Raw genomic sequence first — 20,644 nt, forward strand, 5'->3', positions numbered from 1 at the left:
TTCCCTGAGTGCAACTTGGGGAGTTCAGGCCTGAAGGAGGAGCCTGCAAGGAGAGCGCCCTGAAGCAGAGAAGTACAGACCCCTTCCCTCTCTCCTGAGAGTCTCAAGGACACTCTGTGGAGGTGAGTTTGGGGCTATGACCAGTAGGACTTTAAAGTCATTACACGGCCATATGGAACATGAGAACACAGAGGCTTTGGTGGGGGGCAAGGACAATCTGGTTACTGTGATCCTGGACGCCCTCCCCCCACCCTCGCCCTGAGAGCTAGGAAAGGCCTTGCAAGTCACACGTGCTCTCTGAGTCTCAGTTTCCTCATCTGGAAATGCGAAGGGTCCTTCCTCCTGCTCACCCGCCCTGAGTCTCACATCAAAGCTGTGACCAAGGCCAAGAACAACTCTGCTTAGAAACCCCATGCCTCTCTTCCATCCAAGAGCTTAGTGCAGCCTCACCCCCCAGACCTGGCTCCCAGTGCCTCCCCTCCCTTTCCAAACCCACGCTCTGGGAGGACAGAAGCTTGCTACCGCTGGGAAGATGGAAGGAACAGGGCAGAGGAGGCAGTTCTGACAGAGGAGCCCAAACCACAGGGGCAGCGATGATGTGAGTAGGAAGGGATGGCTCAACAGGACCATGCTGGGGGGAGCTCACCTTTGTCAGGACATGCTGTTCTGGGGGTTCACACCCCAGAGGTGCTGCAACATCCCCACCCACCCCTCACCGCCCTAGATGAAGGCCTTGCAACCCTGCACGTGTCCAGCCCGAGAGCTGGACAAGGATGTGCTCCTGCTCCCTGGGTGGAAAGCTCACCGGGTGCCAGTTACCTGGCCTGAAGCCTCAGCAGAAACCCCCAGAGCCCCCCAAAACATGTGTCCCCAGCCTGACTTGCTGTGCACACTCCCGGCTCTGGAGGGCAGGGCTGCTGGGTAGCTGTGTCCAGGTGGGGCCACCAACCATTCCTCCCCTGAGTTCGAAGGCTAGAAGCTGACAAAATGTCAGAAGTAGGGAACCAGGAAAATGGATTCTCCCAGGTGAAACGGGTGAGCCATCTTGGGGAAGCCTTGGGCGAGAGAAGAGGAAGCAGAGAGAAGGATCCAGAGGCACCTCTTTCAAGGGCGGTAGAGATGGGGACAGGACTCGGCAAGACTCTTTCTTAAATCCCCTGAAGGAAAGCAACCTTCTCTGGGGCAATCCTTGGCACTAGCGGGGAACGGGGTCCTGGGAAGGGCAGAGTGTCACCCCCTCCTGCCCCTTGGCTGGTACATGGTGACAACTGCAGCACGTCCGGGTCCCACCGAGGAACACTGCTGCTTCCCTCCCCCTCTGGCGCCCGTCCCAGACCCTTCGGGCAGAACTGAGGAAATGGGCGCAGGAGGACATCGAGCCGCCCGCAACGCCCACATTTCCCTTTTCCGGGCCGGGAGGCAAGGAGATGCTACACGACGCGAAGGAAGTGAGCTCATCCTGCCCGGCCCCGTGACCCACCGTGTGGGGCCAGGGAAGCCACACTCGATCGGGGTTGGGGGGTGGGCTCCTCAGGCCCCAAGCGGTGAGGGGCGACCGGCCTCCCGGCTACGCGAGCAGGCCTTCCGCTTGCGCGGGACGTCTCGGCCGCGGCCGCTCACTCACCAGCAGGTGGTCCGCTCCGCTGGCTTCCGCGGCGCCGCGCACCGGCTGAACTCGCAGGGAGGCGCCGCTCCTCGCTCCTCGGAAGCCTGACTGCGTGCGGGGGCTCGGCTCCACCCAGTCAGGGGCAGCGGCAGGAGACCGGACACCAGGCTCGCTAGTCAGCCGCGCCCCGCCCCCCAGCCTGGGGTTCCTTTAAGGGAAGGGGCGGGGCCAGGGGAGCGGCGGGAACAGGCGACCGGCAGGCGGCCACAGGACTTCGCGGGTGCCTCCTGAGGGCGGGGCTGGGCTCCCTGGGCCGTGAGCGCCTCCCACACACCCCTCCGGGCCGCCAGGGCCTCCACGTGCTGCGGACCTCACCCGAGGGCCGGCTTCTCTAGACTGAACACAAAGCCACCTCCAGACACCTTTTCTAGCCCTCAAAGCCCTCGCTCCTTCATACACCCGACCCTGAAGACAAAGGCTGCTCCTCACCCCACCCCCTCTCCTCCAGGCAGACACACCCTGACACACAAAAGCCCCTGGTGCAGACCAGCAAACAAGACCCAGTGGGCAAGGTCCACCCCTGCCCAGCACGTAGGCTTCCTAGCGGGGATCAAGACCTGTGGGGTGATTCTCACCTTATCTTTCTACCCCACTAGATGGTACCCCACTGCAGGGTCAGCACCCTACCCCCATGCCCACTGAAAGCAGGCAACGTGGGATGGAATGAACCAGCTTAACACTTTTTAGGGGAGGGGGAGGGTCCAGCGGGGAACACCACCACTACTCAACCACAAAAAGCATGTGGAATTCAGGAGCCTGATTAGCTGAACAACCCCAGCTTCTTTTGACCACTGGGAATTTAGTTTCTAAAGCAACATTTAGACCCGGAAGAGAGCTGACAGGGCTTGTGAAGAGATGGGCAGCTCAGCCAAAGCAGCCTGGAAGAGGACACAGCAACATGCAGACACAGCCCCACACACCTGCCCCCTCATCTGGATCCAGCCCAACCAAGTGCTCCGTAACAAGCTGGAGGGATCCTTGGGACGCCAGTAGGAACTGGGAGGCAGGGAGGTGCACAGCCCACTCAGCCTCCTAGCCTGGGCTCACAGCATTCTCGGAGCCCCAGCGAGACTTTAGACCCCTGCTCACCTCAGAGCTCCAACCAACCACCACTCGAGATGGAATAAAAAGGAGTTAAAGCACAGGAAGATGCTGACACACAATCTTAGCAACACTAAATTCCAGAACCAGAAATCCAGGAAGACCGTCCTGACTTCCCCAAAGCCTGCAGTGCATCCAGCAGGACCGAAGTTAGACCTAAGGGGGAAAAACAAGTCTGGATCAAAAGCCCAGATTCTTATTCGCTGAGCGGCCTGTGGAGCGCTGATGCTCTCCACTGTAAAATGACCAACTAGGCCGCTCCACGTGGACCAGAACTCCTCTGTAATCATTCAAAGCCTCTCAGGCTGACTGGTGTCTAGGAAACTCATAAACCAGCCCACAGGTCTGCCCTGAGATTAGCCCGCCCAGCCTTCTAACCTGCCCTCCACCACGTACATCTCAGGAGGGAAATGCCTTCTGGACAATATTCCAGACAATACTCAACATAATTTCTGGGAGTAAGAAAAACCCCCTTGGAAAGTTTACTCTCCCAGCCCAAATGAGGTCCCTTCCGGCCACCCACACTTGGTCCTTAATTTCTAGTCCTCCCACCTTCTTTGGACTCCCCTGGGCGGGAGTGCCACCTAGTGTCACTGCGAGGCTCTGCAGGCCCCAGGCCACTTGGCCGCAGCACCCGTGGACAGGCCAACCTCCTCAGGCAACCCACTGCCACTCCCCCGCTCCTTGCAGAGTGAACTCCGTGCCCTGCTGTGCCAGAGGACAGAAGGGAGTGGCGGGGCAGGGGTGGCAGGTGCTCTCTGTTAATTCTCATTCCCTGGGGCCGATGGAGGCCCCTCGAAGAAGAGAGGTGATGGTCGGTGTCCCAAGGCTGGCACGAGGAGCCAGGGGGCAGGTTATCAGCCTCACAGAAGCCTGGGCAGGAGCCCAGACAAGCACGGACTACCCTCAGGTGATTCCTTCATCTGAAGGCTTCTCACAGCCCTGCCAAATTCTCCCTTCGTGTTCTCGAATGTTTCCTAGCAATCCCACCAGCCCAGATGACTTCTCTGCCACCCAGGCAGCGAGGAGGGTGCAGCAGGGTAAGGAAGCCCAGCAGAAAGCTCCCTCCAGGCAGGAGCCCAGCCTTGTCCATTCCCTTTCCCCTTAGTGGTGCAGGCACAGAGCACCCCCTTGGGCTGGAGGAGGCAAGGGAGAGGAAAGGCTGGAGTGGCTGCCACAGCTCCTGGCACATACCACGAAGGAGGTCCCTGAGGCCTTGAGATGTCCTCCTGCCCTGGAATGAGGCCAGGATTCTCTGAGGTCAGAGCTGGGCAGGCAGCAGGGTCTACTTCCCACCAACTTGACTGTCTGCCCATTTTAACATCCAGAACTGTCTTCTCAACACCTATTAGGTAAGAGGTAAAATAGTACTTACTGAATCTCCACCCCCTGCCAGCATAGGACCAGGTATTTATTTACACCTATGTCATTCTCATTTAACAGCAGCCTGTTCACAGAGGGGAACAATAAAGCTATAAAAATTACAGGAAGTTTAAAAACATGCAAAACATGTTCTACACTGTCCAAGGTCATGGACTCGTGGAGCGAAGGAAATGCCAAGTGCAGATCGACAGGGTAGCGGTGAGCGACGTGGGAGACCTGACAGGCTGATCTGGCTTTATTCCTTTTCAGAACTGTAAAGTCACACCTCACATTTAAAAAATACTAAACTGAGGGCAGAAACAAGGAAGCAGTGCTAACGCACCCCATGGCCAGATGAGATGACAACAAACCAGATGTGCTCAGATGTGGACTGAAGTGTTTAGGGGTGAAGTTTCATAATGTCTGCTATGTACTTTCAGTGGCTCAGAGGAGAGTCTGTACATATGCACAGAGACAAAGCAGATACGAGGAAACATTAATAACTCGTCACTCAAGCAGTGTGTGTGGGTAACAATTCTCTCAACTTTTCTACTCTGTTCAAAAGTGTTCACAATAAAATACTGGAAGACTTTGCTTTAAGCCACAGAAAAACCTCTAAATTCTACTAGGGAGAAAAACTCAAGACCACACTCAGCACACAGCGCCTCTCTGGCCCTGAGGCAGCATCATGCCCACCACTCCTGCTTCATGAGGCGGGTGGGGCAGTTCCGAGCCGAACCCCTCCCTCCTGTCCAGGCAGCAGCCCTCCGATGACCACAGCCCACTCTGCAGCCTAGGGCCCCATCTCTGCAGAGTCAGCTCCTTGGTTTGCAGGAGGAGGGACACATGGACGGCTTCTTCCCCAAAGGGCCCCCCTTTCTACCAGGCCAGCTTCCCCACCGCCTAAACCTCTGTCCTCAAGACCCGTGAAGGCAAAAAGGACTCCTCAGAAGCACCAGAGACCAAGGGAAATCTGCCACCAGATGCCACCCTTCATGGAACAGGAAACCCCGGCGGGAGGGGGGCGGCACACCTGGGCACTCCCCCCATACACACCTGCCATCCAGGTCACCTGGTGACCTGGGCTTACAGACGCTACACACCTTCCACCCCTCTTGGTAAGAAGCACTTATGAAGGTCTGTTCCCCCCTTTGACTTATAGGGACAAAAAGGACAGCATATCTGAAATCATAGCTGCCACACAAACGCAGACTGCGATGCTCGGGCACAGGCGGTGGCCTTCCAGCTCCGGTCAGTGTTGCTCCCTTGAAGCCAGTTCTCCAGAGAGGCCTGGTGGCGACCACCCTCCCCACTGAGGCCAAACGCCAGGCCCAGGTAGCCCAAATAAGGTAGCCGGGCTCTTTGACCCCAAACCCTGACCTTTTTCAGGAAGGACACCATGAGTTCCTGAAAAGAAACTCATGGAAGCGTCCCCTCCTTCATGCGTGGCACTCGGCCTGCTCGAGGCTCCAGTTCTAAGGGCAGGGCGTACTCCTGGTCTGACCAGAGCCAGAGGAATGTGGTGGATTCCTTGTTCCGTGCTATTCAGACTAAACGTTAAACTTACAAATACTCTGAGCCAGTATAGACAGAGAATAAACACATGAAAATGTTGAAGTGGACTCACATTTAAAGAAAAGCAAATTACAAACTGTATTAAGGTATGATTCTTGATGTTCCCTATTTCCTCCACTGCTCTCAGTAAAGAGCTACTCCACCCCTCGCATCCATTCAAGTCAAAACTCACGAGTCATTTTCAATTTCTCTCTCCCCTCGTATGCAATCCATCAGTGCATCCTGTCCACTCTCCCCTCAAAACATACCCAGAATCGAATGTGGAATCTAAAAAATACAGCAAACTAGTGAATATAACAAAAAAGAAGCAAACTCACAGATATAGAGAACTAGTGGTTACCAGTGGCAGGGGGGTGTGGGTGGGGAGGAATATTGGGATAGGAGAGTAAGAGCTACAAACTATTAGGTATAAAATAAGTTACAAGGACTTCCCTGGTGACGCAATGGTTATGAATCTGCCTGCCCAATGCAGGAGACACGGGTTCGAGCCCCGGTCCGGGAAGATCCCACATGCCACGGAGCAACTAAGCCTGTGTGCCACAACTACTGAACCTGCACTCTAGAGCCCGAGAGCCACAACTACTGAGCCCGCGTGCCACAACTACTGAAGCCCACATGCCTAGAGACCACGCTCCGCCACAAGAGAAGCCACCGCAATGAGAAGGATGAGAAGCCCGCGCAGTGCAATGAAGAGTAGTCCCCGCTAGCCACAACTAGAGAAAGCCCGCACACGGCAACGAAGACCGAACACAGCCAAAAATAAATAAGTTAATGAATTAAATAAGTTGCAAGAATATACTGTACAACATAGGGAATATAGCCAATAGTTTATAATAACCTTAAAAGGAGTTTAACCTTTAAAAATTATGAATCACTATATTGCACACCTGTAACTTATACTGTACATCAACTATACTTCAATAAAAAAAATACCAGAATCGAGTGCCTCCCCCCTACCCCAACTCCACTGCTCCCCACTCTGATCCAGGCCACCACCTTCTCTTGCTGGGATCCTGTCAGAGCCTCCCAACAGGTCCCCTAATCTGTCTCCATAGCAGCCAGGACAACTGGATCAGAACCCAGATCACTCAGCACTCACTCAGAGGACAGGCTGAGCTGGCGCCACGGGTCCTCCTGCCCTCCTACCTTCCTGCCTTCTGTGCCTCCAGCCACAGGGGCTCTTTGTTCTCCCTTAACAGAGACAAGTGTTCTCTATCCATCTCAAGCCTCTACTTGGACCACTCTCCCGGCCCCTCAGATGCCCTCTCAGCCCACACGGCACTAAGCGGGGCCTTCCTTCCTTCCCTGACTGCCTTGGTCCCAGCCCAGCTCTGCCCCAGCCTGAGACACTGTGCCCTTTACCTATGTTCTCTCCACGGCCTTTCAACCACTAGACATGTCCATGTGTCCATCTGTTTCTCAGCTATCTCAGCCCCTAATAAGGGAAGCTCTCTGAGGATGGGAGCTCTAGCTCTACCAGTGGATCCCCAGCATCTCAACAGGGCCTGGCATATGGAAGGAGCTCAAAGATCTGTTGAATGAAGCAGCAAATGCAAGAAGAGAGGAATGGTGTTCATCTATGACAACTGTTTCAGTAACACCCAGTGTGGTTCATATACCCAACAATGCCTATTACAAACAGGTACAATAGTTTTAGACGGCAAACATGTAGCAAAAATCGTGCAGGTGCCCAGACCCCTTCAGACAGCAATTCTACACTGAGGCATTCAGCCTGAGGAAAAGGCCTACGTGCAAAGATGTGCTCTACAACGTTAATCACGATGGTAAAAACCACCAGGGCACCAGAATCCACTATGGTAGCAGAGCCACTTAACGTATGTAGTTACATGAAGTCTTGCAAAATCATCATATGTAGCAATATGTATAAGGTAAAAAAGGCAAGATACAAAACAGGAGTAGCTGACCCCTGAACAACACAGGTTTGAATGCGTAGGTCCACTTATAAGCAGACTTTTTTCAATAAATACGTACTACAGTACTACGTAATTGGAGGATGTGAAGCCACGCATACCGAGAGCGGCCTGTAAAGTTATACGCATATTTTCAGTCGCTGGGGGGAGGGGAGTCAGTGCCGCTAACACCCGCATTGTTCAAGGGTCAACTGTATATCCATTTAAAAAAACAGACAGACATCAAGTGAAAAATAAAGCCCGTGATTATGCAACAAGTCGTCAGGTGAGAAGGGATGGGAATCATGACTGTCCTCCCAGTTCTCCAACATTCTGTCAGAGCGTTACATCACCTCTGTCATTTACAAGAGAATGAGACTGACTTCCAGAAGGGGGCCAAGACCATTCAATGGGAATGTGCTGGGAAAACTGCACATCCCCATGAATGAAGTCAGATACTTAACCTTACACGATATAAAAAAACAACTCAAAATGGATCAAAGACCTAAACATAAGACTTAAAACTATAAAATTCTTAGAGGAAAACAGGAGAAAATCATGACACTGGATTCAGAAATGATTTCTTAGATATGACACCAGAAACACAGGAAATAAAAGTATAAATAGATAAATTGGACTTCATCAAAAGATATGATCAAGAGAGTAAAAAGATAAGCCATAGAATAGGAGAAAAATATTTGCAAATACATATACCAGATAAGGGTCTAGTATCCAGAAAAATAAAGAACTCCTGCAACTCAGCAACGAAAAACCACACAATTCAAAAATGGACAAAGGGGGACTTCCCTGGTGGTGCAGTGGTTAAGAATCCACCTGCCGGGACTTCCCTGGTGGTACAGTGGTTAGGACTCCATGCTCCCAATGCAGGGGGCCTGGGTTCGATCCCTGGCCGGGGAACTGGATCCCACATGCGTGCCGCAACTAAAACCCGGTGCAACCAAATAAATAAAAAAAAAAAAAAAAAAAAGAATCCACCTGCCAATACAGGGGACATGGGTTCAAGCCCTGGTCTGGGAAGATCTCACGCACCACAGAGTAACAAAGCCCATGCACCACAACTACTGAACCTGTGCTCTTGAGCCCGTGCTCTGCAGCAAGAGAAGCCACCGTAATGAGAAGCTCGCGCACCACAACAAAGAGTAGCCCCCGCTCGCCGCAACTAGAGAAAGCCCGCGTGCAGCAACGAAGACCCAACGCAGCCATAAATAAATAAATATTTTTAAAAATGGACTAAGGGCTTGAATAGACGTTTCTCCAAAGAGAGATAAATAGCCAATAAGCATGTGAAAGGATGCTCAACATTACTAGTCATTAGGAAATGAAAATCCAAACCTCAATGAGATACAATTTCACACCCATTAGGATGGCTATTATAAAAAAATTAAAAGGTGGATTAGAGACCTAAATGTAAGACCAGACACTATAAAACTCCTAGAGGAAAACATAGGAAGAACACTCTTTGACATAAATCACAGCAAGATCTTTTTTGATCCACCTCCTAGAGTAATGGAAATAAAAACAAAAATAAACAAATGGGACCTAATGAAACTTAAAAGCTTTTGCACAGCAAAGGAAACTATAAACAAGACGAAAAGACAACCCTCAGAATGGGAGAAAATATTTGCAAATGAATCAACGGACAAAGGATTAATCTCCAAAATATATAAACAGCTCATGCAGCTCAATATTAAAAAAACAAACAACCCAATCCAAAAATGGGCAGAAGACCTAAATAGACATTTCTCCAAAGAAGACATACATATGGCCAAGAAGCACATGAAAACCTGCTCAACATCACTAATTATCAGAGAAATGAAAATCAAAAATTACAATGAGGGGCTTCCCTGGTGGCGTAGTGGTTGGGAGTCCACCTGCCAGTGCAGGGGACACGGGTTCGTGCCCTGGTCCAGGAGGATCCCACATGCCGCGGAGCGGCTGGGCCCGTGAGCCATGGCCACTGAGCCTGTGCGTCCGGAGCCTGTGCTTCGCAACGAGAGAGGCCACAACAGTGAGAGGCCCGCATACCGCAAAAAAAAAAAAAAATTACAATGAGGTATCACTTCACACAAGTTAGAATGGGCATCATCAGAAAATCTACAAACAACAAATGCTGGAGAGGGTGTGGAGAAAAGGGAACCCTCTTGCACTGTTGGTGGGAATGTAAATTGATACAGCCACTATGGAGAACAGTATGGAGGTTCCTTAAAAAACTAAAAATAGAATTACCATATGATCCAGCAATCCCATTCTTGGGCATATACCCAGAGAAAACCATAATTCAAAAAGACACATGCACCCCAATGTTCATTGCAGCACTATTTACAACAGCTAGGTCATGAAAGCAACCTAAATGCCCATTGACAGACGAATGGATAAAGAAGATGTGGTACATACATACAATGGAATATTACTCAGCCATAAAAAGAAATGAAATTGGGTCATTTGTTGAGACGTGGATGGATCTAGAGACTGTCGTACAGAGTGAAGTAAGTCAGAAAGAGAAAAACAAATATCGTATATTAATGCATGTATGTGGAACCTAGAAAAATGGTACAGATGAACCGGTTTGCAGAGCAAAAGTTGAGACACAGACATAGAGAACAAACATATGGACACCAAGGGGGGAAAGCGGCGGGCAGGGTGGGGATGGTGGTGTGATGAATTGGGCAATTGGGACTGACATGTATACACTGATGTGTATAAAATTGATGACTAATAAGAACCTGCTGTATAAAAAAATAAATAAAATTCAAAAATTTTTTTAAAAAAAGGTGTTGGTGAGGATGTGGAGAAAGTGGAATCCTCATACAATGCGAATTGGAATATAAAATGGTACAGCCACTGTGGAAAAGTTTGGCAGTTCCTCAAAAAGTTAAACATAGATTGACCATATGATCCAGAAACTCCACTCCTAGTTATACACCCGAAAGAACTGAAAGCAAAGACTCAAGCAGATATTTGTAACCAATGCTCACAGAAGCACTATTCCAACAGCCAAAGTGGAAACAACCCACTATCTATCAATAGATGATAAACAAAACATGGCCCATCCATAAAATGGAATACTATTCAGCCTTAAAAAGGAAAGAAACTCTGAAACATGCTTTAAACATGGATGAATCTTGAAAATCTGGTAAGTGAAATAATAAGCCAGACACCAAAAGACAAATGTATGATTCCACTAATATGAAGAACCTAGAACAGTCTTCACAGAGACAGAGTAGAACAGTGCTTAAGGGGGTTGGGTGGGAGGTAGACTAGGGAATATTATTTAAAAGGTACAAAGCTTCTGTTTGAGATGATGAAAAAGTTCTAGGAACGGATAGTGGTAATGGTTGCAAAACAATATGATGGGGCTTCACTGGTGGCGTAGTGGTTAAGAATCTGCCTGCCAATGCAGGCGACACGGGTTCGAGCCCTGGTCCGGGAAGATCCCACATGCCGCAGAGCAACTAAGACCGTATGCCACAACTACTGAGCCTGTGTTCTAGAGCTCATGAGCCACAACTACTGAAGCCCGTGCACCTAGAGCCCGTGCTCTGCAACAAGAGAAGCCACCTCAACAAGAAGCCTGCGCACCACAACAAAAGAGTACCCCTGCTGCCGCAACTAGAGAAAGCCCGCGTGCAGCAATAAAGACCCAACGCAGCCAAAAATACAATGCAGGGAACATGGGTTCCATCGCTGGTCCAGGAAGATCCCACATGCCGTGGAGCAACTAAGCCCGTATGCCACAACTACTGAGCCTGAGCTCTAGAGCACACAAGCCACAACTACTGAGCCCGTGCACCACAACTACTGAGCCCGTGCACCACAACTACTGAAGCCTGCACACCTAGAGCCTGTGCTCCGCAACAAAAGAAGCCACCGCAATGAGAAGCCCACGCACTGCAACGAAGAGTAGCCCCCACTCACCGCAACTAGAGAAAGCCCGCGCACAGCAACGAAGACCCAATGCAGCCAAAAATAAATAAATAAATTTATTTTTTGAAAAAAAGAAAAAGAAATAGACCCCAAAATGACAGAAGATGATGAAAAGGAGAAAAGGACTTTGAGACAGCTAAATAAACAAGCACAATATGGTCAAAGATTTACGGGAAAATATGATCATAATGAGAGAAATGGAAGACATAAAAAAGAACAACTTGAAACTTCCAAAATGAAAACCAGAATGTCTTCAATGAAAATTTCTACAAAAAGCTACTAGAATAAGTGAATCTAATAAGATTACAGAAATTTTCATATATTGCTAATGGGAATACAAAATGGTAAAACAACTATTAATACTTTCAAAACAGTTTGGTGGTTTCTTATAAATACACAGTTACCTATGAATAGTAATTGTACTTTTAGGTATTTACACAAAAGAAATGAAAACAAATGTCTACACAAAGACTTAAACACAAATATTCATATAGACTTTATATATAATAGTCAAAAGATGCAAACAACCCAAATGTCCACCAACAGATGAAGGGTTAAAAATAATATGTGGGGCTTCCTTGGTGGCACAGTGGTTAAAAATCCTCCTGCCAATGCAGGGGACACGAGTTCGAGCCCTGGTCCGGGAAGATCCCACATGCTGCAGAACAACTAAGCCCGTGCACCACAACTACTGAGCCTGCACTCTAGAGCCCGAGAGCCACAACTACTGAGCCCTCGTGCCATAACTACTGAAGCCCACGTGCCTAGAGCCTGTGCTCCACAAGAAGAGAAAACACTGCAACGAGAAGCCCGCGCACCACAATGAAGAGAAGCCCCCGCTCACGCAACTAGAGAAAGCCCGTGCACAGCAACGAAGACCCAACACAACCAAAAATAAATAAGTAAAATTAAAAAAAAAAACTGTGGCATATCCACCCAATGAAATACTATTCAGCAATAAAGAGGAATGAATTTCAACATTATGGTCAGCGAAATAAACCACACAGAACAGAGTACATTCCATTTAAATAAAATTTCTTAAAAGAAAAATCTCATCTATAGTGATAGGAAGCAGATCAGTGATTGCCTGGAACCATGGGTGGATACTGACTGCAAAGGGATACATATTTTATATCTTCAGTGTGGTTGTGATTACACAAGTCTATATATTTATTAAAACCAATGAATTATATGCTTAAAAAGGGTTTTATTGCATGTAAACAATACCTCAGTAAAGTCGACTTAGAAATTGAATCAGGGCTTCCCTGGTGGCACAACGGTTAAGAATCCACCTGCCAATGCAGGGGACATGGGTTTGAGCCCTGGTCAGGGAAGATCCCACATGCCGCAGAGCAACTAATCCTGTGTGCCACAGCTACTGAGTCTGTGCTCTAGACCCCGCGAGCCACAACTACTGAAGCCCGTGCCTAAAGCCTGTGTTCTGCAACAAGAGAAGTCACCACAATGAGAAGCCGGCACACCAGAACGAAGAGTAGTCCCTGCTCTCTGCAACTAGAGAAAGCCCACGCTCAGCAACGAAGACTCAATGCAGCAAAGAATAAATAAATTTTTTTTAAAAAAAGAAATTAAATCACCACAGTAGCATTATTTACAGTAGCCAAGACGTGGAAACAACTTAAGTGTCCATCAGTGATGAATGAATAAAGAAGTTATGGTGTATATATTTACAATGTAGTATTAATCAGCCATAAAAAATAAGGAAATTCTACCATTTGCGACAACATGGATGGCCCTTAAAGGCATTATGCTAAGTGGAATGACTCAGACAGAAAAAGACAAATACCATATGATCTCACTTATATGTGGAATCTTACAAAAAACAAAACAAAAAATCCCACCAAACTCAGAAAAACAGATTAGACTGAGGAGGAGGGGGAGCGGGGAATTAGAGGAAGGTGGCCAAAAGGTACAAACTTCCAGATGTAAGAGAAATAAGTACTAGGGATGTAATGTACAATATGATGACTATAGTTACCACTGCTGTATTAACATACAGGAAAATTAAGAGAGTTAATCCTAAGAGTTCTCATCACAAGGAGAAACTTTTTTTTTTCCTTTTTTCTTTTCTTCTTTATATTCTTTTTATTGTATCTATATAAGATGATGGATATTAGCTGAACCTACTGTGGTAATCATTTCACAATGTATCAAGCTATCATGCTGTACACCTTAAACATATACAGTGATATATATCAATTGTTTCTCAATGAAATTGGAAAAAAATTAAATCAACTTTCAATAAATATGTAAGTATGGAGGGACTTTCTGGAAGATACACAAGAAACGTTAAAAATTCTTGCTTGGGGCTTCCCTGGTGGCGCAGTGGTTAAGAATCCGCCTGCCAATGCAAGGGACACACGTTCGAGCTCTGGTCTGGGAAGATCCCACATGCTGCGGAGCAACTAAGCCCATGCGCCACAACTACTGCGCCTGCGCTCTAGAGCCCGTGAACCACAACTACCGAGCCTGCGTGCTGCAACTACTGAAGCCCACATGCCTAGAGCCCATGCTCCGCAACAAGAGAAGCCACCGCAATGAGAAGTCTGCACACCACAACGAAGAGTAGCCCCCGCTTGCTGCAACTAGAGAAAGACCGCCCACAGCAATGAAAACACAACACAGCCAAAAATAAAATAAACAAATAAATTTAAAAAAAAACATGAAAAACTCTTGCTTGCTTCTGGAGAGCAGGAATGGGATTAGCAGACGGGGTGGAGAGTGGAAGGCTCATTTTTATGTAATCCCTTCTTTACTATTTGAATTTTCACATGATCATATTTTATTTAAAATTTTTAAACTATCTTACTAAAAATAAAAATTAATTTAACAATACATACTCCTAAACAGAGCCAAAAGTTTAGAAGGGTGATGTTCACCAAAATGTTAACTGGTTTCCTGTGGGTTGTAGGATTACAGGTCATCAACTCTTTTCATCTTCATATTTTGCAACACTTCCTTATTTTTTGTAGATGAACACATCTTTATAAGTAGAAAAAGGACAAAGCTATTTCCACATTGGGGAAAGTGATGCCATATATATAGAGAGAGAAAGAGTGGAGCTACTGGAACCTGGATGCTCCTGAAAGCTTCCAGAGACTCCACTCTCCTTAACAGGTTACTTTGTTGCTAGTTACAGAATTCCCTTTAATCCCACAGCAGCAAACACATATGTTTCATTTCTACTCAGCAGATTGCATGAACTTTTTTTTTTTAATTTTATAAATTTATTGATTGATTGATTGCTGCATTGGGTCTTCTTTGCTGCGCGCAGGCTTTCTCTAGTTGTGGCGAGCAGGGGCTACTCTTCGTCACAGTGCGCAGGCTTCTCATTGCAGTGGCTTCTCTTGCTGCGGAGCACGGGCTTCTCATTGCAGTGGCTTCTCTTGTTGTAGAGCACAGGCTCTAGGCGCACAGGCTTCAGTAGTTGTGGCACGCGGGCTCAGTAGTTGTGGCTTGCGGGCTCTAGAGCGCAGGCTCAGTAGCTGTGGCGCACGGGCTTAGTTGCTCTGCGGCATGTGGGATTTTCCCGGACCAGGGCTCAAACCCGTGTCCCCTGCATTGGCAGGCGGATTCTTAACCACTTTGCCACCAGGGAAGTCCCTGCATGAACTTTTTTTTTCCTCTTTTCTACCATAAAAACAACATGAATCTTAGATCAGGCAAAAATCTTAGAAACATTTTCTTAAATGTGTAAAAACAGAAGCCCCAAGGTGACACAACTCACCCAAGGCCTCGCAGTTGCTGCTGCCCAGATCTCAAGTCTCCTGACACCCTGTCCCTCCCTCCTTACTGCTCCTACGTGAGCGCTGCACCCACCCCAGCCCAGAGGACAGCCTGCAGGGAGTGAGGCAGCATAGATTTTGGAGTTATGGTTTCCTCTAAACTGTTACCAAAAAGAGGAAATTCAAAAAAAAAAAGAGGAAATTCTATTTACATGAAGGAAAGATGTGAGCATGAATTCTTCAGGAGTGCTGTGCTGGGGGCTGGGCGGGGGGGCGGTGGATAATGTGAATGCTCGTCACATTATCGCAGACAACAACTGTTCAAGTCAGGCCACTCAAATTCACCTCCCATTTTAAACAGTCAGCCCCAGAGAATGGAGGTACCTCAAATACACAGCAAGCCCTCCCTCCATCTCTCACTGCCACCGTCGAGCTCCTATACTAAGAGCACCTTCTATGAGCAACATGGTATTTATTGTTCCAAGAGTACGGCATTTGGCATCGATAGACCTCTGTTCTGGAACCTATTCTGCCACCAACTAGTCTTTCCATTTGTAAAATAGCTCTAACACCTGCCCTTCCTACCTCAGTGAACTGTTGTAACTAAAAGGGTTCAGAAAAACTGCGAGGTGCTGTTCAACATAAGGTACTACAACCATGCTCTTGAGAGTTTTGATACAGAGGGAAGACCAGAGGGTTCTCTGCAACAAGAGAAATTCACAAGCTAGGAAAGGACAAAGGCTTCCTGCTGGCACTCTGACCAAGAGGGGCTAATAGGAAGGCTTCATGTGTGGGGATGGCTATACAGCCCATGTCTGTCTCCTGGAAACCCAGAAAACACTATTTGGTAAGAAAAAATCACCCAGTCACCTCAACTGTGCCACTGACCCCAGAGGCCATCTCAGCAGTAACTTCCAACCTGTCTTCTTTCTTAGCTCTGGAGATGCCAGACTTGACTTCAGGGATAGGAAGGGATTATATTCCAGCAAAATCGCCACCAGAAATTTTCACCTGCCACATACTAATGGAGCCCTGAAGGGACCCTTACAGCTCATCTGCCCATGATTCCTAAATCTGACTTATGAGAATCACCCGCAGGGCCTTGTAAGAACAAAGATCTTGAGCCTTGCCCAAAGTTTCTAAATCTCTAGAGTGAGCTGAGACCAAAGAGTCCATATCATTAAAGCTCCCCAAACAATTCTGAGGATCAGCCAGACTGGGGTACTCTCTCATTTTTCATATGAGGTGTCAGTGATTAGGTAGAGCCGGGGGTGGGACTAAGATCCAGCCCCCATCTGCCCATTCAAGAACTGCCCCTCAAACCTGCCCCTCCCCCCCAAACCTGCTGCCTCTCCTGAAATCTTACAGCATCTACTCTGAGCCCAGACCATTTCCCCTTCATAAATGAAATGCTGCCCAACTTGCAAACCCAGGAGGCATCTTATTCCACCGAAAGAACAGGACCTAACTTAAGCCCAGTTCTTTACCAACAGGGGCTTCAGACTTCTCACTGTACTAGGCCACTCTGCTCCTGTGTCCTGTCACTGTCCAGAGCCTAGAACTTAGAAGCTAATCAACCCTGTCCTCTTTACAAATAATCGTTTTTCAGGTATTGACTCATATATGGTAGTAATCCCAATTATACAAACAGTGGATGCTATGAAAAACTACTGACATTAGTCTTTTATGAATGAGGAAGTAGCAAATTTCTTCCAAATGTAGATTCTCTTGGGATACCTTTGAAATGAGTGGGAATTTCCTGAAAGCAGGTGGGCATGTTACCAGGTGGGTCAGCCTGACAGATGCCTGGGGTCAGAGCGAAGCCAGCTTGGGTTTAACACTGGAGTGGGGTCATGAATCACAGTCTTAACAAGTACTTTACTAGTCTGAAGGAGAAGGATATGTTTACAGAGGAAACAACCAATGTTATGGGAAACAGTGTTCAGCATACTTAAAAAGTATGACTCACATACTATACAATTCTGTAAAAAAGGACTCTGTAATATACAACCAAAAAACAGAAAACTTGGCAAGTGACGTGTCCAAGTCCACACAGCTACTAGGAGCATGGTTAGAACCTGCCTTCAGGACTGGGACCCTGGCTGCTGGGTGCAGCTGAGCTGGATTACTGATATGGCGCAGCTCATGGGGAAATCCAAATGCATCATCCCAAATACCATCGTCTCTGCTTTCACCCCCTCTGTTGCCCAAGCTATCAGGGTCTATTGATTTCAGATATTTCACTTGTTAAATTATGGGTAAAAAGAAAGCAATTTTTAAACTTACACCTTTATATTCAATTTCAGTATTTACTGAATGTCTGCTCTGAGTCAGATATCCTGGGCCTCAGGAAGCACAGATGAGTAAGACAGTTCATTACGTATCACACAAGGTACAACGACACCGAAGGCCGCCCCAACTGCACGGCCCAATTGCGGGGAGAGCATTTTGAGCAGTAACGATAAAGGAATTTGATGATTTCAGTCTGGTCTCTGGTGAGAACTTATCCACATCACAAAAGTCCAACCCTTCCAGCTCATCCTCAGACTTGAGAAGGCGTGAACTGTCAGGACGCCAGCCTGAGTATAAGGCACGAGCTCTGAATATTTCAACAGCAGGAAATTTCCACTCGGAGGCCTTGGGGAGACCAGGGGTGGATCTGGAGACAGAGGGAAGCCGGACATGAGGCCCAAGGTATAACTTCTGTAATAGCCCCAAAACCACTGGAGATGTGAGCTCCAAGAAAGCACATTTCACTTTTTCAAACAGTTTAACTTTGGAGCAATTTACAAAGTGACAGGCAGTTGTGCTCCATGAGAACCCAAGGTGGTTCCATCCTGTTACCTCCCAGTGACCAGCAAGTTTGGGCGGGATCTCCAAGCCCAGCTTCTCCCATTCTCGCTCCTGGTACTTCTCATACTGCCGGTAACCTGCGTACCCGCCACCCGTCGCGACCAAAAAGAGCAGGGGGCGCAGCAGGGACAAGGTTCGGGCAGGGGCAGTGTGGACTTTTCTGGCATCTGTAACAAAAAGCAGGAAAATTTTGAGCCTGAGAAAAGGGACGGGTATGAGTCACGCAAACACAGCACCAACAGGAGGGCTGGGAAAAGCCCTCAGCAAAGCTGACTGGACCCGGAAGGGATCTGACAGGGAGGTGCAGCCCTGAGTCACTGAAAAGACCCTGCTGCCTCCAAATTCTATCTAGTAAGGTACAAGCTTCTTTCCTGTGACACTACAGTGCACCCCAAATGCCACCATAATTACAGAATTTAAGATGAAAACATTGAATTGCAAAGAGGTCAAGAAACGAATCCAGGTTGCCCCGCTGGATACCAACAGGGCCAGGACTGGGACAGGTACCATTTCTCACGCAGGCTCTCTGATTTTACTTTTACGATCCAGGCCCAGTTCTGACTGGACAGTAGTATTCTCCCAAATGCAAAATCTCGTAAGCTCTAACAATTCAACGATAAAAGATAAATAGTCCAATTTTAAAACGTACTAAGAATTTGAATAGATATTTCTCCAAAGAAGATATATGAGTGGCCAGTAAGCATATGTAAAGATGCTCAACATCTGTTATGGTTGAATTATGTCCCCCTAAAATTCATATGCTTAAGTCCTAACCCTTAGCACCTCAGAATGTGACCTTACTTGGATAAAAGGTCTCTACAGAGGTAATCAAGTTAAAATAAGGTCAGCACAGTGGGCCCTAATCCAATATGACTAGTGTGCTTATAAAAAGAGAAAATTTTGGGGCTTCCCTGGTAGTCCAGTGGATAAGAATCTGTCTTACAGTACAGGGGACACCAGTTCGATCCCTGGTTGGGGAACTAAAATCCCACATGCCACAGGGCAACTAAGCCCACGCACCACAACTACTGAGCCCACGCGCCACAACTAGAGAGGAGCCTGTGCACGCACAGCAACAAAGCGAAGAGCCCATGCGCCGCAATGAAGGATCCTGCATGCTGCAACTAAGACCCGACGCAGCCAGAAAACAAATAAGTAAATAAATTTTTAAAAAATAAATTAAAAAATAAAAAGAAAATTTGGAGACAGACACGCACACAAGGAGAATGCTATCTGAAGACGAAGGCAGGGATCGGGGTGATGCTTCTATAATACAAGCCAAAAAAGCCAAATATTGCCAGCAATCCATCAGAAGCTAGACAAGAGGCTCTCCCTCACACCCCTCAGAAGGAAGCAGCCCTATGACACCTTGATCTTGGACCTCTCGTCTCCAGAACTATGGGAGAATAAATTTCTACCGTTTAAGCCACTCAGTTTGTGGTACTCTGTTCCAGTAGCCCTAGCAAACCAATACATCATTAGTAATCAGGGAAATGCAAATCAAAACCATGATGAGATACAACTTCACACCCACTAGGATGGTTTTATCAAAAAGACAGATAATTGTTGGTAAGGATGTGGAGAAACTGGAACACGCATACACTGCTGATGGGATTGTAAAATGGGGCTTCAGTTCTTCAAAATGTTAAACATAAAATTACCACATGACCTAGCAATTCAGCTCTTAGGGAAGTGAAACATACATCTACACAAAAATTTGTCATGCATGCTCCACAGCAGCATTATTCATAATAGCCAAAAAGTGAAAATAACCCAAATGTCCATCAACTGACAAATGAATAAAAAAGTAGTATACCAATACAATGGAATATTGATAATAAAAAAGGAAAAAAGGAATGAAGTAATGACACATGCTACACATGAACCTTGAATACATTATGTAAAAGAAGTCAGCCACAAAAGGCTGCATATTGTATGATTCCACTTATTTGAAGTGTCTGGTATAGGAAACATACTAGAGAGACATAAAGTAGGTTAGTGGGTGCCAGGGACTAAGGGTAGGGAGAAATGGGGAGTGACAGTTTAATGGATCAAGTGCTACTATTGTGGGGGGGGCGAGGAGGGAATGAAAATATTCTAAAATTAGGTAGTGCTAATGGTTGTACAACTCTGTAAGTATTAAAAAAAACACTGAATTGCGTACTTAAAAGGGTGAACTTTATGGTATGAAAATTGTATCTCAAAGTTATTGTTAAAACAAAATCTCAAGAGCTGACTTCTCAGTAGCCTGCACAAAACCTTCATCCTGTCCTTGGCTTCCAATGGAAGGAAATCATCCTGCCCATTTGTCCCTGTCCCTCCACCACCTTTTGGTTGTTGCTGTTTCTTTTTCTTTCTTTCTTTCTTTCTTTTTTTTGGCCGTGCCGAGAGGCTTGTGGGATTTTAGTTCCCCAACCAGGGATTGAACCTGGGTCCTCAGCAGTGAGAGCGTGGAGTCCTGACCACTGGACCGTCAGGGAATTTCCTGC

General features: G+C 47.3%; 1 protein-coding gene across 2 annotated transcripts in view; it reads right to left on the minus strand.

The window, feature by feature from the left end:
- Nucleotides 1–20,644, minus strand: part of PISD (phosphatidylserine decarboxylase) — a gene marked incomplete at its 5' end in the record, with an annotated part of 37,093 nt that overhangs the window by 8,593 nt on the left and 7,856 nt on the right. For both annotated transcript variants that reach the window (XM_082668511.1, XM_082668510.1), the window contains one exon: nt 18,147–18,322. In XM_082668511.1, the coding sequence (XP_082524637.1) occupies nt 18,147–18,322 (176 nt within the window). The remainder of the gene's footprint in view (nt 1–18,146; nt 18,323–20,644) is intronic.

Source organism: Grampus griseus, assembly GCF_964374135.1.
Source record: "Grampus griseus genome assembly, chromosome: 12".
NCBI classification, from domain to species: Eukaryota; Metazoa; Chordata; class Mammalia; order Artiodactyla; family Delphinidae; genus Grampus; species Grampus griseus.